Here is a 20,886-nt window from a genome sequence, read left to right on the forward strand (position 1 = left end):
CAATGGGAAACTGGTCAACCAGCACTAGGATACTGGAGCAGGGATCTGGGGCGGGGCCTGTGGAGGCTCCTCCCTTTGCGTCATTAAGGCGGGGCATCACTCCCCTATCCAGAGCTCCAGGTAGTGGCGGAGCCAGCAGCGGGTGATGGCGGGCTGCACTGGCCCGGAGGCGGGGGCGGGGCGGGCAAGGGGCGTTACTGCGACCCATGATGTCACTGTCGCGGCGGACTTTGGCGATCCCCGGCCAGCTGTGTTGCTTGGTTGCGCGCCGAAGATAGGAACAGGCAGCTCGCTCATGAGTCATGGACTTCCCCTGGCCCCTCCTCGACCACTCCCACTCTCTCTCGGGGCCCCCCCGTAGGGGCTAACGCGGGCGCGGCGGCTCCAAGGGGGTGGGGCTGCTGGGAATGGCTGTGCCCCCTTCAGCTCCAGTGCCGTGCTCGCCCTTTTACCTGCGGAGGCAGGAGCCTTGCCCGCAGTGCTCATGGAGCATGGAGGAGAAGGCGGTGGCCAGCGGCGGCTGCTGGGAGCCTCCAGGGTCCCCGAGGGCCGCCGTCCCGTGCTTCGGCGTCACGGTGGACCAGGACGACATCCTCCCCGGTGCCCTGCGCCTCATTCGGGAGCTGCGGCCGCACTGGAAGCCCGAACAAGTTCGGACCAAGGTAGCCGAGAGGGCGTGAGGCCGGGGATGGGGCGCTGTCCGGGCTGCAGAGGGGCTGCGTGGACGCCCGTCAGTGCATCCTCCAAGTGCTGGTTCCAGGGTTGTGCGGCTGTTGCGCAGGAGGTTTTGGACCGTGGTTTGAATATGTGTGTAGCTCTCCATTTCTCTTTGATCCCTATGCAAAGCTGGGCTCTCGCTTCTCAGGACCCTCCCCATTCGCCTGCTCCTGAGGTTCCCAAGCATGCCGCCGGAGGTCCACCTGCCCACTGTCAGCGTGCTGCGCGTGCAGCCCCACCCCCTGTCGCTGCGTGCTTCTCCCCTAGTTGCTCAGAAGTGCTACCCGGCCACTCTGACACCCGAGGAAACACGAACTTTTAAGGAAACCTCCCCCGTAACGCCCATGCTGTTCCTTCACCCTAACGTGAGATCCAAGCCTCGGGGATCTGAGCATTCCTTGTGGCCCTAGGAGCCAGCCCTGTGAAATTCAGAATTCCAGCTAAGCACTAAGACCTTCATGTGGCCTAAGGCTAGCTCTGAGCAACGCCCCTTTTGCCCTCCATCCCATTTTCTTCCCACCTCAGCCGAATACTTTGTCTCCCCCACACACCTGTGGGCAGAACTGCCCACTGCAGGCCCCTAGCTTCCTCCCTCCCTAGCTGTCCTGCATTCTCTTAAAAAGCTAGCCAGCCCTACACCCCTGGCAGCCTGCTGCAGAAGGCTCGGGCTCCATGTCACAGGCCTTCTGAGTAGGGAAGGGGCAGCTCCAAGGAGACTCTGGGCTGAATGTGGTAACATTTTCAGAAGACTTGGTCAGGAGCAAGGCATCAAGCCAGCCTTTGAGATTAAACCCAGCACTGCATAGCAGATGCTAATCTGGACCCTCACTAGGCCTGTCTTCTCACCTAGACCGGGTGGTTCAGGTGGCCCCTGAAGTCCCTCCCATCCAGCTCTGCCCCATGGCGCCCATAAACCTTTAGTTCAGGGTTCCTCCCTCCTTCCTTATCGCCCTGTCCAGAGAGTCTGGGCTCCCACTCATGTTGTCTCCTATTTCTCCTGGTGTGGAATTCAGAGATTCAAGGACCTCTGGCCACCAAAGCCCTGGGAAGAGTGCCAACTTCAGGACCCTCCTTGTCTCTCTGCCACCGGATAGAGCAGGAGATACAGTTCTGAGAGCCTTTGCCTGCCTTAGTGAGAGGCAGCTGGTCAGGGAGTCTGTCTGGGCAACTTCCAGCCCTCCCTGGCTACATTCTCACCTGCAGTGGGGTTCTTTCAGGGCCAGGATGGAGAAAGGAGGGGAGGGTCTCTCCCCACTGCCTAGTGCAGACATGGCCACTGTGCTAGATAGCATGCCCTGGAGGCGCAGCTAGGCCGAGCGTGTCTGGACTCAGTGTGGCTGCTCCTTACCACCCACCACCTTGAGTGTCCCTTTACTCCAAGGCACAGTTTAGTGCTAGCTGGTGTGGGGTTGTGTTCGGCATTCCACTGAACACATTCTGCTTCGACTGAAGCTCTGGGAAGAGAGCAGAGGGTCATGCCGCACCCGCCCACCCATGGCTGTCCTCTCCCCATGCTAGCGCTTCAAAGACGGCATCACCAACAAGCTATTGGCCTGCTATGTGGAGGAGGACATGCGGGACTGTGTGCTGGTCCGGGTGTATGGGAAGCGCACGGAGTTGCTGATAGACCGGGAGAATGAGGTCAGAAACTTCCAACTGCTGCGAGCACACAGCTGCGCCCCCAAACTCTACTGTACCTTTCAGAACGGGCTGTGCTACGAGTATGTGCAGGGTGTGGCCCTGGGACCGGAACATATCCGAGAGCCCCAGCTCTTCAGGTGAGGAGGGCACAGGGCCTTACACATCATTTTCTCAGAGGCTGTGGTTTTGATGGTCTTGGCTGTGAACAAAAAAGAAGAGTCATAGGCCTGCCATTTCATTGAAAATGTTTGTTAATATGCTCTACTCAGAGGCTACACCATTCTATAGGCTTACAGTGGTATCCACTAGAAGGATGAGTTCCAAAGGAACACAGCAAAGACCAGGTTGTTACCGCGCCCCACCTCCACCCCATTTCTCAAACTTCTATCCATCTGTGTCTGCCATAGAAATGTTCAGAAGCCCCGGGAATGACGTCTGAGCCAAATTCTGAAAGCACACAGGCTTTCTACCCTGCCCGTCTTCCTTTCTTTCTTTCTTTTTTATTTTATTTTATTTTTATTGGAGTCAGAGCCTTCTAATGTTGCAATGGCTGTCCTGGAATTTGATATATAGACCAGACTGGCTTTAAACTTTAAGAGACCCACCTGCCTCTGCCTCCCAAATGCTGGGACTGAAGGTGTGTGCCACCTTGACCGGCTTCCCTCCCATCTTTTGCAAAGACAGAAAAGTGTGAAGACTAATGAGTCTATGCAGGATGAACTCAACTTTAGCCGGCTGGGCTAGCCTCTCCTCCCCCATAGCTGAGGGCCCTTTGGGTTCCCTGACAGTAAACACCCAGGCTTGGAGTACTTCTGAGGCCTTCATGCAGAAGGCCCACAAGGACCAGGTCCTAGTTCCAGGAAAGCTCTGGCTATTTAGGACCTAGGAACTGTGTTTAACCTTCAAGTAGACACTACAGTAGAGCAGAGAGCATACCACGCTCTGCGCCGACTGAGGTAGGGTAGGGGTCAAGCCATATCCTCTTCTCCCCCAACCTCTCAGCGTCGTGAACGATGTGGATAAAGGCCACCAGCCTGTCATCCTGAGGCCTGAGGTTTACTCCCGATGCTGGGGACAGCAGTGCAGGGTCTGTCTAGGGGCTTTGCTTGGCATATGCTGTGTCCAACCCAGGAGGAAGGAGACTTTTCTGGCATACTGAGGGCAGTAATACCCACCCCTGGGTAGGCTTAGCCTCTTCTGTGCCGCCCACCAGTCAACCCAAGTATGTCCATTTGGCTCTCTTTGTGCTGTCTCAGAGACGGCTAGGGCCCCAGGACAGTGTATTTGAGTTCTGTGTTACAGCTGTGTGTCGGGTAGAGGGTGTGAAAGGCTTGCCCACCTCTGCAGGGGTCACTGGAGTTCACTCTGAGCGCACCAACCTGCAGAAGTGAGGTCAAAGCAGAGTACGGGGACCCTGCCCTGCTTCCCCATCCCCAATGGCTCCTCCCTTAGTCTTGCGTAAATAAGCTCAAATATTGGCAGGTCCTCACCACTCCTAAGTCTCTCTCTGCCTCTCTGAACCTCAGGCCATTGCTCACCCTCTTTCTGGAAACAATTACCACTGTCAGGAAAATTGAAGGGAGATTTAGGTGCCATAATAAGAAGTTGGTGTCTGGGGGAGAGCCAGAAATTGGGGTGAGTGTGGGAGGTGGGCCTTTCCTTGGTGACTTTCCCAGGATGGAGCTTTTCCCATCCTGTCATGGTGACAGGATAGCTACAGGAATGCACCCCCACCCCCATCCTCCATATCCCTCCAGCCCACCCCAGCCTGGTGTGCTGAGGCTCTGCAGCTTAAAAATGCTGAGTACTGGAGTGACTTCCGTTGCTCTTCACACCGGCAAGCTCTATTGACATTCAAGGAACGGCTCAGTTCAGACCCTTCCCGGGGAAGGAAGACTAGTGCGGGCCTCAGGTCTGTATCTGTCCAAGACTTCTGACCTCCATGCACCTACTCAGCCAGCCGGAGGTCAGTCCTCCACCCTGGAGGAAGTGGGAGGCTTGGGGAGGAGCCTGAACTTGCCACCATCGTGATATTTGTAGGCTAGCCCCTTCCCAGGCCTGGCAAGGCAGGGGAGATGTCCTGAGGATAGCTCTGTAACAAGGTTTCAAACAAGCAGCGCCTTTGTTGTTCCCAGGGATTATTATTCCAGCAACAGGCAGAGGCAAGGGGAAGCGCAGAAGCTTGGATGCTGGAGGGTTGGCAGGCAGTTAGGACTGGACTGCAGAAGGGAGAGCCGGCAGAGCCCAGCTGGGACCCCACCCTCCCTCCACGCTGACCTCCTCACTGACCTTGGCGCTTGGTTCTTATCAAGGTCCTTCCCTCCTCAGTAGCCAGCCCTCTGCTCATCCCTGCTCGCTTCTCCCTGCTACCCACTCTTCCTCCAGAACCTTGGATAATGTCTGTGGGAGAACTGGAAAATAGAAGGCTGGTTTGTTTTGCGTCCTTGGTGCCCGTCCACCAGCATCACCTCCCAGTGATGTCAGAAGGGCTGCCCTGGGCCAGCCTCCCCACCGTGGCTAGACTGATACTGATATTTCCTCTTTCCCTAGCATCAACACCCACAGAGCTCTTCATAGAACGGGATCCACTGCCACCTCTCCTGGGAGGAGGTGGCAAAGTCCAGGGGTGAAGGAGGAAGGCTCCTGCCCTTATACCTGGTTACCCCTGTGTTCTGGGGGGGGAGGGGTAGGGAGGCTGCTATGGGAAGGCTAAGAAGAGCCAAGCTACTGGCCTGGGGCAAATGGTCTGTTTTTCTCTAACCGAGAGCTCTGGGACTACAAAAGCAGCAATGGCTAAAGGTCTTACTGCATTTTTTGGCCTTCTGCTGAAACCGTCTTTGGGAGACCAAGGGCTCCTGGGACCTGTAATGACCCCACATGTGGCCTTCTGGCTAGTGCTCAGAAGAAGCTTCCAGACCTTTTCTGGTCAGGAGGGGCTGAGCCGGAGGACAAGCCCTGTACTGACACTCTATTCCTCCCTTTTCTGTTGCAGGTTGATCGCCTTAGAAATGGCTAAGATTCACACCATTCACGCCAATGGCAGCCTGCCTAAGCCCACGCTCTGGCGTAAGATGCATCGTTATTTCACGCTGGTCAAGGATGAGATCAGTCCCAGGTATAGAGATCTGAGAGGGCTCAAGGCTGCCACTGCCTCTGCCCTGCCCCCTCCTCTTGGCTCCCGCCCTCTTTTAGAGGAGGACCAGGGATGCAGTGGCCTGTGAGGAGGAGTTTCTCCTGAGCAGTTTCTCTCCTGAGCAACAGGCCCGGCAGAGGGAGGCCATTGGCTGCATCTCAGCAACAGGGATCAGCAGTTTTGCATACTAGCACCTATTTCTCTTTGAGTTTTCTGCCTGTGTCAGGCGGTAGGATTAGGACTACTCCCTTTTTTTTTCCTTAGTGTTGCTTGAGAAAGCTTTGTTCCCCTGTCAGGCTGTCAGTGTAAGACTTTAGGGCTCGCACATCAGGACTTCTGTTGGTCTTCCCGTCTTGGGAACCATGGGAGGGTGGAGCCTCTGGGAACCTGAGGTCCTGAGCCCAGTGGGATCATAAGGAGAAAACACCAAGCCCTTGAGATGAGAAGGTCTCCTAGGTGCCTGGACTCCTCTTGTGCCTGTGTAGCTTTGGAAACCATGTCCCCTATTGAGTCCCTAATCACATCCACTGCTTCTTGAAGTGCTCTTTCTAGGGACAGAGATTTCCCTCCTATACAAGCAAAATGGGGTCCGAGTTGGGAGTCCCCCCCCAGACATCCCCAGCTTTTCGAGACAGGATAGCCCCCTCTGGCCTGGAACTTGCTATGTAGACCAAGCTGGCATTGAACTCACAGAGATCTGCCTGCTTCTGTCTCCTAAGAGCTGGGATTAAAGATGTGTGTTATCATGCCTAGCGAGCATCACCTTTTAAAATGTTTTTGAATGAATGTCCTTGATTGACGGATAATGATAATACAGACAATGATAAGATCGGGATGACACATGTGTTCAAATGCTTGTCACTTCTTTGTGCTGGACACTCAAAGTCCTCTCCAGGCACTTTTTCAATTGTACTGCTAATTTGAATACCACTTCTGCTGAAGTGTCACAGGAGTGTGGTGGTAAGAAGGAGGTCTGAGAGAAAGGACTCTCATTCCCTCCTCTGAGACGGCCGTCACAAACTCTGACCCCATTGTGCGTCTCTTGCACACACCCATGACTTTATACACCCAGTGATTATTCTCTGAGTGCCCTGCATGGCACTAGCCTGCCCCCTGTGTGACCATGTTCACATCCTGGGACAAGGACGTCTGTGTCTCTGAAAACTAGAGTGTACCATTATTTGACAGATGGAGACAGGACTTGCTGGACACTAGGTGTGGGGCTGGCACTTGGACGTGCTTGGACATTACAGGTTCCCTTGACTGCTGTCCTGTGAAGCTTTGCTGAGTAATCTTGTCAGGAAGAGAGAGACACTTCATGAAGAGCTGGCCAACTTCCTTCGTTCTTGTCATGCCTCTATCTTCTGGGAAATCAAGGTTTAACTTCATCGAGCCTGTCTCAGAGATTATCCCCGACCCTTTGTAGGGCTTTGCACGTTCCCCCGGTGACTCAGTGCTGAACAGTCATGAAAACTAGATGGAGCATCTTGTACTCCAGTTACTTATTCATTCATTCATTCGTCAGGCCCCGCCTTACTCAGTCCTTCATTTCCCAAACATCGATTAACTAGGATTAAAATGGAAGAAAACTGAAGGCGATTATGACACAGGAGGAGTTTAGAAGCCAGCTGTGTAAACAGAACATGTCTGTACTCGGCACAAAAGACAGCAGGGTGTGTCATACATAAGCAGGGAGAGGAAGGGGCAGCAAGAGTCGCCTGGGCAGAGGCGGCAGGGCAAGATGAGAGGGGCTGCTCTGGCTCAGAAGACAGGTCTCCCCAAGACTGCCAAGTAGGTGGGTGTGGCTGGAGCAGATGTTCAGGAGGCTGCTCGAGGGGGAATCGGGAGCTTGAGAGAAGGCGACTTGGGTACCAGGCTAAGGAGCCGGGGCAAAAGGGAACAAGTGTCAGGAGAGCAGGAAGGTGTGTTCGGTTTTTGTTAGAGACAGAGTCTATTGAATGTAGCCCACACTGGCCTTTGATCAAACTCATGTAGCCCAGGCTAACCTCTCTTAAGCTCATGCTCCTAGTGCCCTTGTCTCCCAGATGCTAGGATTACACTATTATGCTAGTACCACTATTATGAATGCATCTGAGCCAGAACTGTGGTTTACGAAGGGATCTTTTGAGCATAAGGACACCTCTGGTGAAGGAGCTGGCTGTGCATTTGAGGTAGGGAGATAAGCTGGGGGGCAGGTTCTAGGACCAGGAGACCCAAGCTAGGAGAGCAAGATCCTCCATAGAGTGCTTGCTGAATGCGCTTGGCCATTCCAGGTTGGGGAAGGCTCTTATTGGACCCAGGACTGCATGTAGGTGGTCCCCTCGAAATATGGAACACATATGGGCAACATCGCGTGATGGGTGGGTGGGAATAGAAGACAGACTATGTCAGAGAGTGCAGAAAATGATTGGTGGCAATAGTGTTCATTTGGCCCTGGGTGGGCATTGGTGGCTGGTAACTACCTTAGGGATGCAATGGAGGAGGGGGGATACTGATGGATGGGCTGATGGGAGGGCAAAAGCAGAGAGCCAGGAGACTGAAGCAGTAGAGAACTGGTCCCTTAGAGGAGAACAAACTTTTGTCCCTCCAGTGGGAACTGGCTGGAGATGGCCAAGCAAGCAGCAGTCCCTCCTCAGGCAGGAGGTCCAGGCCTCCCAGGGACCCCAGCCCCTTATCCCTTCCGAAATTTCTGAATGGCCGTGATGGCCACCCCTCCCCACACACACACACACACTGCCATCAGAGGTGAGAGAGCCTGGTGCTGTTTAGACAGAAAAGCTGGCAGAGGTCCACGTGTTCAGGGAGGGACACCGTGCAGTCAAAGGGGCCCCTGGAGACAGGCTTGGATTGCTCTCACAACAAATATCACAGTGGCCTTGGTGTGGCCAGGGGAGGGTCAGACTGAGGGCAGAGACTGGGATCGGGCATCCGGATGTCACAGCCTGATTTTTAGACTGAGACCCAGGCAAACCAAAGGAAGACCCCTCAGCCCTCGTCTTGAGATAGCCCCAGAGTAAGAAGGGGGTCTTAAAGTAACTCTTCAGGGAGGGCTGCGGCTGAGGGTGGAGCTTGGCCTTCCCTCTGTCTGTGTCTGCCTTCTCAGAGACTGAGGGAACAGATCAGGGTACACAACCCTGTGGTGAGGACCCATGGGAGACAGGGAACCCAGGTGGGCTGAGGTGCTGGGTCCAGGGTGTGCCCAAGCTACAGAGCATCTGGGATAATGTTTCTTTTCCTTCTGGAGCCTTCGTTTCCCAGTGATGCCAAATAAAAGACCCCTCTGGCTTTGGCTTCCCTCTTCTACGGGGGACACGGGGACATCTCAGTTCTGTCCAGATGAATTAGGGCCCATCTCATTATTGTCTTCCCCTGCTGTCCCAGGCCCAGCACCCCACTCCCATGGATGGTTCTGACTTTGGAAAGACTGTGCTGTTTGGCTTTTCAGTGTACACAGACCTGTGTGTCCGAAAGGCCAAAGCTCAGAGCCCCTGAGTACAGTGTGCCCTCGCCCAGCGTCTGCATTGACCTATGACAAATCATTCCCTGGCGTGCTTGGCAGACAACGCTACTTTGACATGACATGGGGGTGGATGGATGTAGCCTCATGTGTTCTTGCTCAGCCTTTAATCTGGTCTAGCGGGAGCCGGGGACAGGAAGCACTCATAACCCAAGCTGACAGGATTTAGTTGCTGGGAGTGGCCGAACAGGTCTCTCACCTGCGTTGGGGGCAGGGGGGTGCTTTTGCTTCTCTGACAGTGCACAGTGTATAGCTCGCTTTCTTTCAGGTCTGTGAGATGACTGCTTAGAGCCCAATCGATGATGTTGTCAGTTGCTGTGTCTGAGGGGCCACACCAGGGCACTACCCCTCTGCCATTTCTCCAGTCCATCCTGGGCTTCTGTTATTGATGAGTCTCTTCTTATAGGGGCGCAGCCTCTCTTGGGGAGTTTCTAGCACCCTCTGCCATTTCTGTTCTCCTTCTCACCATTAATTCCACGGGCCCTACTCTCGCTCCCTCTGGAGCCCCCATGGCTTCTTGACATTTGTTGTCACCTCTCCTACCTTCTCCTGGGTCCCCCTTCCTCACCCTTCCCCTTTCACGACATAGCAGGGGTGCCATTTAGTCAGTAACTTTCATCTTCTGCCAGCTACTTTTATGACCAGGTTTTAATCTGCTCCTCAATGTAACCATGGGAACCAGAAGGACAGGACACACTTATGTGTGACAGAAGCGGGGGGGGGGTGACTATTATGAAAGTGGTCAGTGTTCCCAGAAAGATTGCGTGTGGGGGGGGGGGGGGGGCTTTGCCAGGTTGGCCTTTTGTCTGAGGTCTCCATCGATCTAAAGGAATGGTCTAGCTAGTTTAAGGCTTGCCTTTTTGAACACTCCCCAAGGTGCAGCCTTTCCCCCCACTGTCCAGCCTTTCTGCAGATGTCCCCAAGGTGGAGGTGTTGGAACAGGAGCTGGCCTGGCTGAAGGAACACCTGTCCCAGTTGGATTCCCCTGTGGTGTTCTGTCACAATGATCTGCTCTGCAAGAATATCATCTATGACCGTGACAAAGGTACAGCCCTTCACGCCCCTCAGATGCAGAGGACACAAGCAGTCGGTTAGTCTGCTGATTTCCAGGAGAAAAGGGTTTTGACTTTCCTTTTTCATGGAGGATATGGGTATGCCTTATGTTGATCTTAATTTGTGAGAAAGAAGAGGAAAAGAACAGAAAAGTCCCACTTAGAAAAAATATTCTAAGAGAGAATGTAAAATCGTAGATAGTAAGCTCTTTAGCATCAGGACACCCAAGCTATGTGTCCTGGTGATATTATGGCCTTCTGAGAATATCATGGCTTCTCCGAGCCTTGAGCAGGCCTGGGGAGTGGGAAAGAGAAGAGAGAGGGAGATCGCCTGCCTTTCACTGTTGCCGAGAATGCAAACCCCTGGAAATAAAGGTGTCCCTCATTATACAAGGCAGATTGGTTGGGGACATTTAAGTATACCAACATGCATGTGTGCCCAAGTCTCCTAAAAAATTGCAGAGTGGAGCTAGGCAGGGAGAGTGCTTGACCATGCCTGAGACCCATAACCCTGTCCCCCTCACCCCTGAAAGCAAGTGAAAATAAATAGTATTCACATATGACTTCCACAGAGCATCCTCTGGTACCTTCTAGCTACCTCCCGTACCCAATACAGTAGAAATATGAACTAAAAAGTTGTTGAGGCATGTTGTCTTAGCAATGACAAAGGGCAAAAGTCTGCACATGTTTAGTGCACATGAATTTTTTAATTAGTATTTTACATGTAGGATTATTTTGCCTGCATGTATGCCTGTGTGCCACATTGATGCAGTGCCCACAGATGACAGATGAGGATGCTGGGTCCCTTGGACCTGTAGTTATGATTGGCTGTGAGCCACCATGTAGGTGCTAGGGATCAAACTTCAAGTCCTCTGCAAGAATAGCCCAGGCTTTTAACCGCGGAGCGTGGATCTCAGATCCAATTTTGACGATTTCTGAGTCTCTAGTTAGATGAATTCATGGACGTAGGACCACAGACATGGTGGGCAGCAATACTTGCTTTGCTCCTGATTCTTAGCTATGCTGTGGTCAGGTGCCATCAGATGGGGAACCTGAGGACCCTGCTGAGCTGGAGAAGGCTGGAGCCATGGGGAGGGCAGGTGGGCAGATGGGAGCAGCCTGAACGGTTGCCACAGATATCAGGGAGGGTCAGAGGGTGTGTTGTGGAGGTCTGGAAGACTGATCGATCATGCCCCGTTTCCAGATCTGGGACCAGTTCTCATCATTTCTTGTCTTCCCCACAGGCCACGTGTGCTTCATCGACTATGAATATGCAGGGTACAACTACCAGGCTTTTGACATTGGCAACCATTTCAATGAGTTTGCAGGTAGGGGGCTTGCTCTGACCTCAGCGCCCTCGTTATGATGGGGTGCCAGCTCTGTGGGGAGGACCACACACGGTTCTAGACTTGATGAGAGTTGGGCACAGCCTGCTTTTAAAGAGCAACAGACCTCAGAGAAGGGAACTCCCTGCCCAGAGCTGGCCTCTGCCAGCCTGTGGGGCAGTTTTGTACAAATGAGGGAAATGCACTCACTGTGGGGTTCCCAGGAGCTACTCAGCCTGATGACCCCCTTCCAAACTGGGCTCAGGAGCACCGACCTGTACCCTCAGCCATTTGGAAGGCTGAGGCAGGAGGGCCCCAGATTAAGGCCTGTCTACTTAGTGAGACCCTCATTTTAAAATTAAAGATAGTTACGGATGTATTTCAGTGGTAAAACACTTGCCTGGGATGTACAGGAATCGGAATTCAATATCCAGTAAAGAAAAAGAAAAAGAAAAAGAAAAAGAAAAAGAAAAGGAAAAGGAAAAGAAAAAGGAGAGAGAGAGAGAGAGAGAGAGAGAGCCCTTTCTCAAGACAGGCAGAGCCCCACAAACTTGGCTAACACTCTCATGGCTAAGTACAACTTGTTCAATTGCCCATGAAGGCCCCGAATGTAGCTATGTGGCCAAATAAGCCGTAAATAGCTGTTTTCATGGTGTCCTGAAGCGATTAATCTAGGCGGAGCTAGTTAAAAGCGTTGCAACTCGACTTCCTAAGTTTCAATCCTGGTTTGGTTGTCATTAGTGGTGGGATCGAGGTCACTGCCTCTGTGGCCGTAAATGGGGGTGGTGTCATACCTATATCACACCATTTCGCTAACACACACAAGGCTGGGTGTGATGATGCATGCCTTCAGTCCCAGCCCCCAGGAGGCAGAAAGAGGCAGGCAGATCTTTTGTGAGCTTGAAGTCAACCTGGTTTAAATAGTAGGTTCCAGAACAGCCAGGACTATATAGAGACTCCATCTGAGAGAGAGAGAAAAACTTCTCTGCCCTGTCCCCCAGACTTGATAACCATACCATAAAGAGATGGCAGTCTAGATCAATCTATGGGAGGGCACCAGGGCAATGTTTTCCAGCTTGAGGGCTTGTTAAAAACAGTTTGATAGGACCATGGAGTCAACTCTTCAATGGCCCTGGACACAGTTGGAGGGCCGTCTGCAGGCTGGCTTGTGGGCTTGTCAGGGTGACATGACTGGCCTAGGGCTTAGGAAAGCTGAGGTGCCTCCCCCAACTGTGAAGCCATCCTTTGGTCACTCCCCTAACCACTCCAACCCATCCCAGGTTGATCGATCGATCACATCTCTTTTAGAACCTTCGGGGGGACCAGGCACGTGCCCAGCTCTCTGGGGCACTCAGAGGGAGGGGGATGGGCCTCAGCTGAGCAGTGATGAGCTGAGGGGAAGGGCATATGCCTGGCCGTGCTCAGCTGCCAGGAGGCTGCTGCAGAGGTGTGAGTCCCGATCCGGTGCACAGAGCAGAGTTCAGCTGGAGCTTCTCCAAAGTGGGTGGACTGTATCCTTTAGCAGCTGGCAAGCACCCTCTGGGCAATAGGAAGATACAGGTCCAGTCCATCCCCGCCTCCAACTGGCTGTGTGTACCGGGCCTTCTCATGTGCAAGGGGATGTACCACCCACAGGCTTGGAACTCAGAAACTGTGTCTAGAGAGCATAAGGGACAAGTGGGAAGAGGTATAGAAGGGAACGGAGAGACCCCGGAGACGGTGGCCCGGCTCTGCTCCCGCCTTAAACTACTTCATTCTTGTTCCTGGCTGGCCTCCCCTGTGCAGAGCACATGCCTGGGAAGCAGCTCGAGGACACTTAGGTCAGAGAAGGATGCAAGCGAGGCTGTCAGTCGTGGGGAGCAATGGAGGTGGGACACTTCCCTGGGAAATGCCAGTACAAGCAGTGGCAGGCATTGAAGGCTTAAGACTTCCTGTGAAGCTTCACTTTATAGAAGGGCAGACATGACATACGGTGGCACTGCCTTGGGATTCCACCACATACAGAGCCCTTGGCCCCTCAGCCTGCCTCATTCCTTAGCCCTTGGCGAAGGGGACCCAGCTGGGAAGAGGAGACCCCTCCACCTGTTAGGTCATCCTCACACAGCTCCTCCTCAGGCCAGCCCACAGCTCAGCAGAGGACACCCCTGGGCTCAAATGTGAGAGGAGCTTTTCTAGCAACTTCTGTCTCCCCTGCTCCTTAGGAGTGAATGAGGTTGATTACAGCCGGTATCCAGCACGGGAGATCCAGCTGCAGTGGCTGCGTTATTATCTTGAGGCACAGAAGGGGACAGCTGCATCCCCCAGGGAAGTGGAGCGGCTTTATGCACAAGTCAACAAATTCGCTCTGGTGAGTGCTGGGACCCAACATAGCCTCCCACTCAGAGCCTGGGGTCAGTTGTTCTGAGTTAGGGTTTCTACTGCTGTGATGATACACCGTGACCAAAGCAACTTGAGTGGGAAAGGGTTTATTTTGCCTTACAGCTTGAAGTCCATCATCCAGGGAAGTTGAGGTGGGAACCTGGCGGTAGGAACTGATGTAGAGGCTAGGAGGAGTGCTGTTTACTGGCTTGCTCCCCACGGCTTGTTCAGTCTGCTCTCTCATGCCATCCAAGACCACCAGCCTAGGGAGTAGCACTGCCCACAGTGGACTGGGCCCTCCCAAATCAGTCTTGAAACTGTCCTACAGACTGGCCTACAGGCCAATCTGGTGGAGGTATTTTCTCAATTTAGATTCCCTCTTCCTAAATGACTCTAGCTTATGTAAAGTTGACATAAAACTAGGCACCCCAGTTGAAGACTGTACCCTACCTAGAAAAGGTCAGAAAACAGCCATCACAGGGCACTCATCTCTCTACAGTAATTCCAAGAAAGACCTCGGCAAATCTGTTTGGATGGACAGTTCTCTCTGAGAGCTAACCTTAGCATTTTATGCTGCAATCAGACCCTTCTTGTAACCACTACCTAGCTCACAACTCAGGGGCCTTGCCTCCAGGCTCCTCCCACCAGCACTGCATTCAAGTGGAAATGCCACTTCTCCAAGGAAAATGGTTCATGCCAGGTGCCCACCGGTGTGTGTCTAGGGGAATAGAAACATGCAGGGAGGCAAGCCAGCCGCTCCAGGTTTCACAGTTCATCAGAGCTTAGAAAATCCATCATTTCTGTGATCGATTGACTGTCCTGGTTCACACTAGCCCAAATCCAACCCTTTTTCTCCAGTGCTGCGCCCTAAGAACAAATCTCAACTTTTAAGCAAAAATAACCCCATTTCTAGGTGGCTCACCTATGCCCCCCTTCTAAGCCATGGGAAGGGAAGGAGAGGGAACCCTTTGTAGCAACTGTGTGGACAAAACTTGGGGTGGAATGGGAGAAGCCCTAAGGGTACGCCCCCATGCCTGGGAGGGGGATAGTGTTGTAGCTTTGAGAGGTAACTGGGAATCATAGCTTTCTTGCTCTTTGAGCCTGAGGTGGAGGTAGGCAGGCTGGAGGACTCCACTTTTGCTTACCTGGATCTGGGTAGAACTGGCTCTGTTTGCCTTTTACAAGTAGGCAGTAAGCCCCCAAGTGCTGTCCAGTGTTCCAGCCTCACTTCTTCCCACACCAGCCAGTGTTTAGCTCTGCAAGACCCCCACAGTAGCTGTGTCCCTCTCGCTGAGGGTTATGACAGGCGTGGCCTTGTAGAGCTGACCTTCTCTGGCCTTTACAGGCATCTCATTTCTTCTGGGCACTGTGGGCACTCATACAGAACCAGTATTCCACCATCAGCTTTGACTTCCTCAGGTGCGTATGGGGAGTGTGGGAAGGTGGGTATGGGCGGTGAGAGGGGAGTGCCTTGACCACCACATGACCAAAGCTAGCAAGAACAGAACAGAACATCAGCGTCCTTCCAGTGTGCAGCTGACCCATCCCCAGCAGGGGCTGCCCGGGGAGCCCCACCAAACCTAGTGAAGGTGTTCCCATCCACCACTAAACCTGTACTGGTTGTTTTCAACCTGTGACCCCTTTGGCAAACCTGTCTCCAAAAATATTCACATTACAACTCGTAACAACAGCAAAATTATAGTTGTGAAGTAGCAATGAAAATAATTTGCCTTTGATCCCAGCACTTGGGAGGCAGAGGCATGCAGATTTCTGAGTTCAAGGCTAGCCTGGTCTACAGAGTGAGTTCCAGGACAGCCAGGGCTACACAGAGAAACCCTGTCTCGAAAAAAAAGGAAAAAAGAAAAAAAAGAAAAGAATGTTATGGCTGGGGGTCAGCACAACATGAGGAACTGTATTAAAGTGTCACAGGTTAGGAAGGTTGAGAACCCCTGCTCTGAACTGTCCTGCCCAGCATCAGGGTCCACAGTACTGGTGCCATCCTAGCCAAAGTGTGAGAACCAGTGTGAAGGATAGAAAGCTGCCCAGCTCTGAGTTCAAGGCCAACCTGGTCTGCATAGTGAGTTCAAAGACAGCCTGGACTACTCAGAGAAACCTTGTCTACGAATAAATAAATAAATAAATAAATAAGAGTTGACTTGGCTAGACCTGGTTGAGTTTGAAGTAGTCCACAGTAGGTTGTCAGGCGCCCTGCTCACCCACTTCCTTGCCTGTCCCTGGCAGGTATGCGGTGATCCGATTCAACCAGTACTTTAAAGTGAAGCCTCAGGTGTCGGCCTTGGAGATGCCAAAGTGACCAGCCTCCTGTTTCTCCATGTCCTCTTGCTGCCAGATCTGCTCCCCAGGGTGCCCTTCTGCCTTGGAGCTGGGCACCTTGGGGCAAGGCGGGCACCCACGGAGAAGGCTCCCAGTGGATACCAATGAAGACCTCATTTTCCTGTTTGGAGGGGCTGAGCCCCAGCGCTGGGGGGGAACCCCTTCATCCTGCCAGGCTTGGAGAGGAAGTGCCTGCAGATAGTGGGGGGTCCTGGACTGCCCCCCCCCCGTGAGAGCACATTGCCAGCCCAGGCCCTGCTAGAGCTTGGGCTGCCTCAGTTTGTCCTTGACCCTTCCTAGTAGGGGAGGGGAGGGCTCATTTCTACCTCTGGTGCCCGCCCGCCTCCAACTGAGCCATGTATGCCTCGGGTGAGAGGTGTTGAGCTCCAAGCCAGCAGGAAGCCAACTCGGGGAAAGAGGTCCCAGCTGTGCTCGCCCACCCGGCAGCTCCTCCAGCAGCTGCCTCATCCTCATCCGAGCCGGATGCCATCCCGTCATCCCTTCCCCGGTCCCCTCCTTGTGCTGCTGCCTTGCTCCTGCTTGGTCCCTGCAGAGAAGAGGGTGGCAGACCTGGAGCAGGCATGACCTTGGGTACCACATGGCAGGCACCAGAGCCAGCATCCTCTTCCACTTCTCTTCCTTTTATTTTGAACTTAACCAAGATCTTCCCATTGGGGACTGAATGGCAGAAGGCAGGGGGGCAGGGCCTAGGCACCTGGAGGCCAGCACATTGGTCTGGACATGGCCAGATACTGAAGGTGTTGCCAGCTCAGTATCCACCTCCCAGTCCTTACAGTTCCTAAGGGAGTCTGGTATAGGCCCCTACTGTGATTCACTTGTAGATTATCATGGTTTTCTGCATTAAAACGTTTTGTTTCTGGAATGCGGTCTTGGAAGGACAGTGGCTTGGGATCTGATTGGTATGTATGCGTGTGAAGGAGCTGGGCCAGACTCAGCCTCCCTTCCGCTGTGCCTTTGGAGTTCACCCCTGCTTAAGGCACAACAGCCTGTACACCTCTGGGACACCCTCGTTGGGGCATTCAAGGTCACGGCTACTAATGGAGGACCTGGGGGAAAAGACGTGCCCAGGCATACAAATGGTGCACTCGTGGCTAGCTGTCCTGATAGTAACCAGAACATGCTGTCCCTGCGTCTCCCCATCTGCCCTGCTTCTCACGGGTTCTCTCTCATGAGGTTCCAATTGGCCGGAGGATTTGGGGTGGAGCCGGCACAGCAGCTAGATGAGGCCTGTGGACAGAAGTACCCAGAATACCCTTGGTAGTGGGGCTCAGCGCCCCCAGGATGCTCAGGACCAGCCAGAGGTCCAGAGGAGGAACTGGGAGGAGCCCCAAGATGATGGGGTCTAATTTTGTCTGAGATTTGGAATGAAGTTAGGGCTTTGAGCCAAGCAGCTCCCCCTAGTGGCCACTTAACAGGTAGAGGCCAAAGAAGATTCCAGAACCCTGGGCAGGTCTCTTGTTGGTCCCTGCCTCAACACTGGATAGGGGACCAAAGTGTGAGGACAGCAAGAAAAGACAGCCAGAGCTCTGAAGGACAGAGCCAGGAGTCAAGAGACTCCCTCATCAACTGGCCCTGGTTCTTGGCAGTGTGTGGTTTGTTTTTTTTTTTTCTTTTTTTTTTTAAGTACACTGTAGTTGTCTTCAGGCACCAGAAGGCAGCATGAGATCTCATTACAGATGGTTGTGAGCCACCATGTGGTTGCTGGGATTTGAACTCCGGACCTTCAGAAGAACAGTCAGTGCTCTTAACTGCTGAGGAGCCATCTCTCCAGCCCACAGTGTGAGGTCTTAATCTCTCTTTATCTACTTTCACCTGCATGTAAAATTAAGAAACTCCCTGCAATGCCAAGTTTGCCCCCGTAGCTCTTAAGTTTCCTTTACTTCCCAACATCTTTGCTGAAGGGTAAGGTTGTGTGTGTTAGTGTGTGTGTGTGTGTGTGTGTGTGTGTGTGTGTGTGTGTATCTATAGCCAAAATAGTGAATGTTGAGACTTATCAGCTCAGGTTCAATCTCACAACACCCAGAGCATCTCTTCACCACCCAGAAACAGTCTTCTCCTTCTTGCCCCATTTGGTGGGCTGGATGACCCTGGCCTCCTCTGACCACCCCTCATACCTATCAGGATCCCTCATTCTCAAAGGCTGACTCTCAGCCCTTCCAGGTGATGCAGCTTTTCCTGAAGAAGGGGTTTGGACCTGGAACCCAAGCCCTGTGAGGAACATACACTATGCACCCCACACACACCCCTCCCTGTGATGGAGGACAGAGCCTTTGTTAACCTGGACCATTTCTTTTATAAGAGCTGCTGTTCAGCTTTGTCTTCCCCCATACCATGTTGATGGTATGAATGTAACCAAAACCTGTCTTACAGAACCCCATTAATTTTGAGGAATTCTGTCCTTTCCTCCAGCCCTGCCTCCAGTGATGATTCTGTCACAACTATGCCTTTGAAATCCCTGTTCAAAGTGTAAGGTCACGGAGTTTTGAGGACCATCACTACATGAGTGTGGCAGGGAGTCCTCCTGAGCGTCTGTCTGTGTGTGAACCCTCTTGTGGGATGAGCCCACAGCTTTCAATGGATTCAAGTGGCTCCCTCTCCCAGAGGGTAAGATTCATGAAGAAGTTTTAAGTCTCTTCCTTTCAGTGAAGCTCGAAAGAGCAGAGTTGAGCCACTGTCCCTCCAGGCTGCTACAGTGCCTCCGTCAGCAGTGTGTCTGTCACAGGCCTGTCCTAGGTCTCCTGTCAGGTCAGAGCCACTACTTTCAGACACGTTGCCTGACGCTCTCACATGCTGCCACCAGGGGGCAGCAGCGACTGGCTGGCGCCAGGCTGGGGAATGCGGTCAGGCCAGCCTCCGCGCAGAGAAAGGGCATGTCCTGAAATGGTCGGTCTTTATTACACCCATCAGAAAACAAATATGCTGGTTAAGTTATTCATCATTATCTTCTTAGTAACAAAATAAAGCACTATCTATGTTTACAGTCATAAAAAGAAACAGTCTGGAGAGAAATAGGGTCAACAGCGGTGGGGAGGGAAGCACCTGGCCTTGTGGGGTTTGGGGTCATTTCCCTGACCCGGGGCAGCTCCGGATCTTTGACTAGGCGCTAATGATTTCCTTGGGACACAACCAGGAAGCTTATTAGGAGGAAAGGATGGGGGGGGGGGGAGAAGCCACCCTAAGCTCATGAAGAAGGGATGGAGACCAGCTGCCATGGGGTCCCCTCTGCAGGACTGTCACTGAGAAAAAGGCCCTCATGCCTGTGGCGCACATTGGAATCAGGGCAGAGCCCCTTGGAGTCCTGGGCTGGCTCTCACGGTCCTGGGAGCTAAAAATGGCTCCGTGGGAACTGACTGGCAGTGTCAGAAGGGAGGAAAGGGGTCATGGGGGTCAGGAAACTGCCAGTCCCAGGGGCAGGCTGGGCCCTACAAACACCCAGAGGATACAGCGGGTGTGGTGGGAGCAGGGACAGACAAAGGAAGAGGGAGAAATGTACATGGGGAGAAAATATACAGAACCTGAGACACCAGACTGACAAAGAGGTAGCAATTTGGGGACAAAGGAACACAGAAGCAGCCCCCCAGAGAAGCATCAAGACAGACATCACAGAGCTCACGGGCGTGCCTAGCTCACAGTGACACTCAGAAAATGCCTTCTACCAAGAGTGGCGTGATGAAGCCGTGTGAGCCGTGCACAGACACAGTAGCCAGAGGCACGTGGACGTGGAAGACAGACAGCACAGCCAGACTGCACAGAGTTCAGAGTAACCCAGGTGACAGAGGGGTGACCCGGGAGCTCGCAGGGCAGGTGTGCTGTCCCACAATGGCTGGTCTGGGCCAAGAAGAGATGGAAACAAAGCAAGTGACCTTAGGAGGACAGGTGTGTCCCTGCCATCCCGAGTGGGTGGGCAGACAGGAGGGAGTCTATCCAGTGGTCCCTGGCCATTGGCCCCAATGGCTAAAACCCTCAGCGAGCTTGGTCCACCACAGCCACATGACTCCCACCCAGCCAGGCCATTGGCTCCTCAGACGGGCCCAGGAGGCATGATGAAGAGGAGGACCCCCACCTTGGGAATGTATCTACAAGTGCAGTTCCGCCCATCACCAGGGCACACCCAAGTCCAAGTACCAAGATAGTTCAGGAAGGCTGGCTGTGCCTGTCCAGATGGGAACAAGGTCTTTCCCCCAGCGGTGACGGGCCGGGCGAGCTGGGGATCAGTCTGTGAGTACCACCAGCTCCTCATCACTCTTCTCGTCACCCTCTGAGTCCTCGTCCTCGCTGTACCGGTACATCTCTCCATCGGCCACCGAGTGCCTGTCATCTGTGCCCTCCCCTTCCTCCCGGAGACTGCAGGTATTGATGATGACAGGCATGTTGGGATCCAGGCCCTGGGGGTCATAGTGCTCCACCAGTGGACGTGTCAGGGGCACGCCCGCTGCCCGAGGGAACAGGATATCTGAGCTCACCTGTGCCTGGCCAGCCTGCGGGCTGAGAGGCAGAGAAAAGTCGCAATTACAGATGTACCCACGAGCCCTCCCGGCCCTTCCAGCCCTCCCTGCAGGCTGGGTAACCGGTATACGCTGGCCCCTGCGGAGTGCTTCCTGATGGCCAAAATTCACTGTCAGTTATAGCTGGAAAACTCAGAGCCGAGGGTATGTTGGACGGTGGCACGTGAATATTATTTTGTTTTAGTGTCACTGACTACAGAACTCTACTCTAGTGCCTGGCAGGGTCCAATAAGGAACTTTTTTCCTACAGGATGAATACCTGTGGTGTTCTGAATTTGCCCTG

General features: G+C 53.3%; 2 protein-coding genes across 3 annotated transcripts in view; one reads left to right on the top strand and one right to left on the bottom strand.

The window, feature by feature from the left end:
- The first annotated feature begins 216 nt into the window (after window positions 1-216).
- Window positions 217-16,960, top strand: Etnk2 (ethanolamine kinase 2). The gene is made up of 8 exons (XM_021198777.1): window positions 217-662; window positions 2,236-2,495; window positions 5,351-5,473; window positions 9,911-10,053; window positions 11,305-11,388; window positions 13,587-13,732; window positions 15,089-15,162; window positions 15,985-16,960. The coding sequence occupies exons 1-8, from the start codon at window positions 408-410 to the stop codon at window positions 16,055-16,057; spliced, it is 1,158 nt and encodes a 385-aa protein (XP_021054436.1). The 5' UTR covers window positions 217-407; the 3' UTR covers window positions 16,058-16,960.
- Window positions 16,961-18,971: 2,011 nt separating this feature from the next.
- Sox13 (SRY-box transcription factor 13) overlaps window positions 18,972-20,886 on the bottom strand; it is a 42,711-nt gene continuing 40,796 nt past the window's right edge. The window contains exon 14 of one of the 2 annotated variants that reach the window (XM_021197897.2): window positions 18,972-20,583. In XM_021197897.2, the coding sequence (XP_021053556.1) occupies window positions 20,310-20,583 (274 nt within the window). In that variant the 3' untranslated portion in view covers window positions 18,972-20,309. The remainder of the gene's footprint in view (window positions 20,584-20,886) is intronic. The other variant, XM_021197898.2, reaches the window with a different exon arrangement.

Source organism: Mus pahari, chromosome 5 (genome assembly GCF_900095145.1).
Source record: "Mus pahari chromosome 5, PAHARI_EIJ_v1.1, whole genome shotgun sequence".
NCBI lineage: Eukaryota > Metazoa > Chordata > Mammalia > Rodentia > Muridae > Mus > Mus pahari.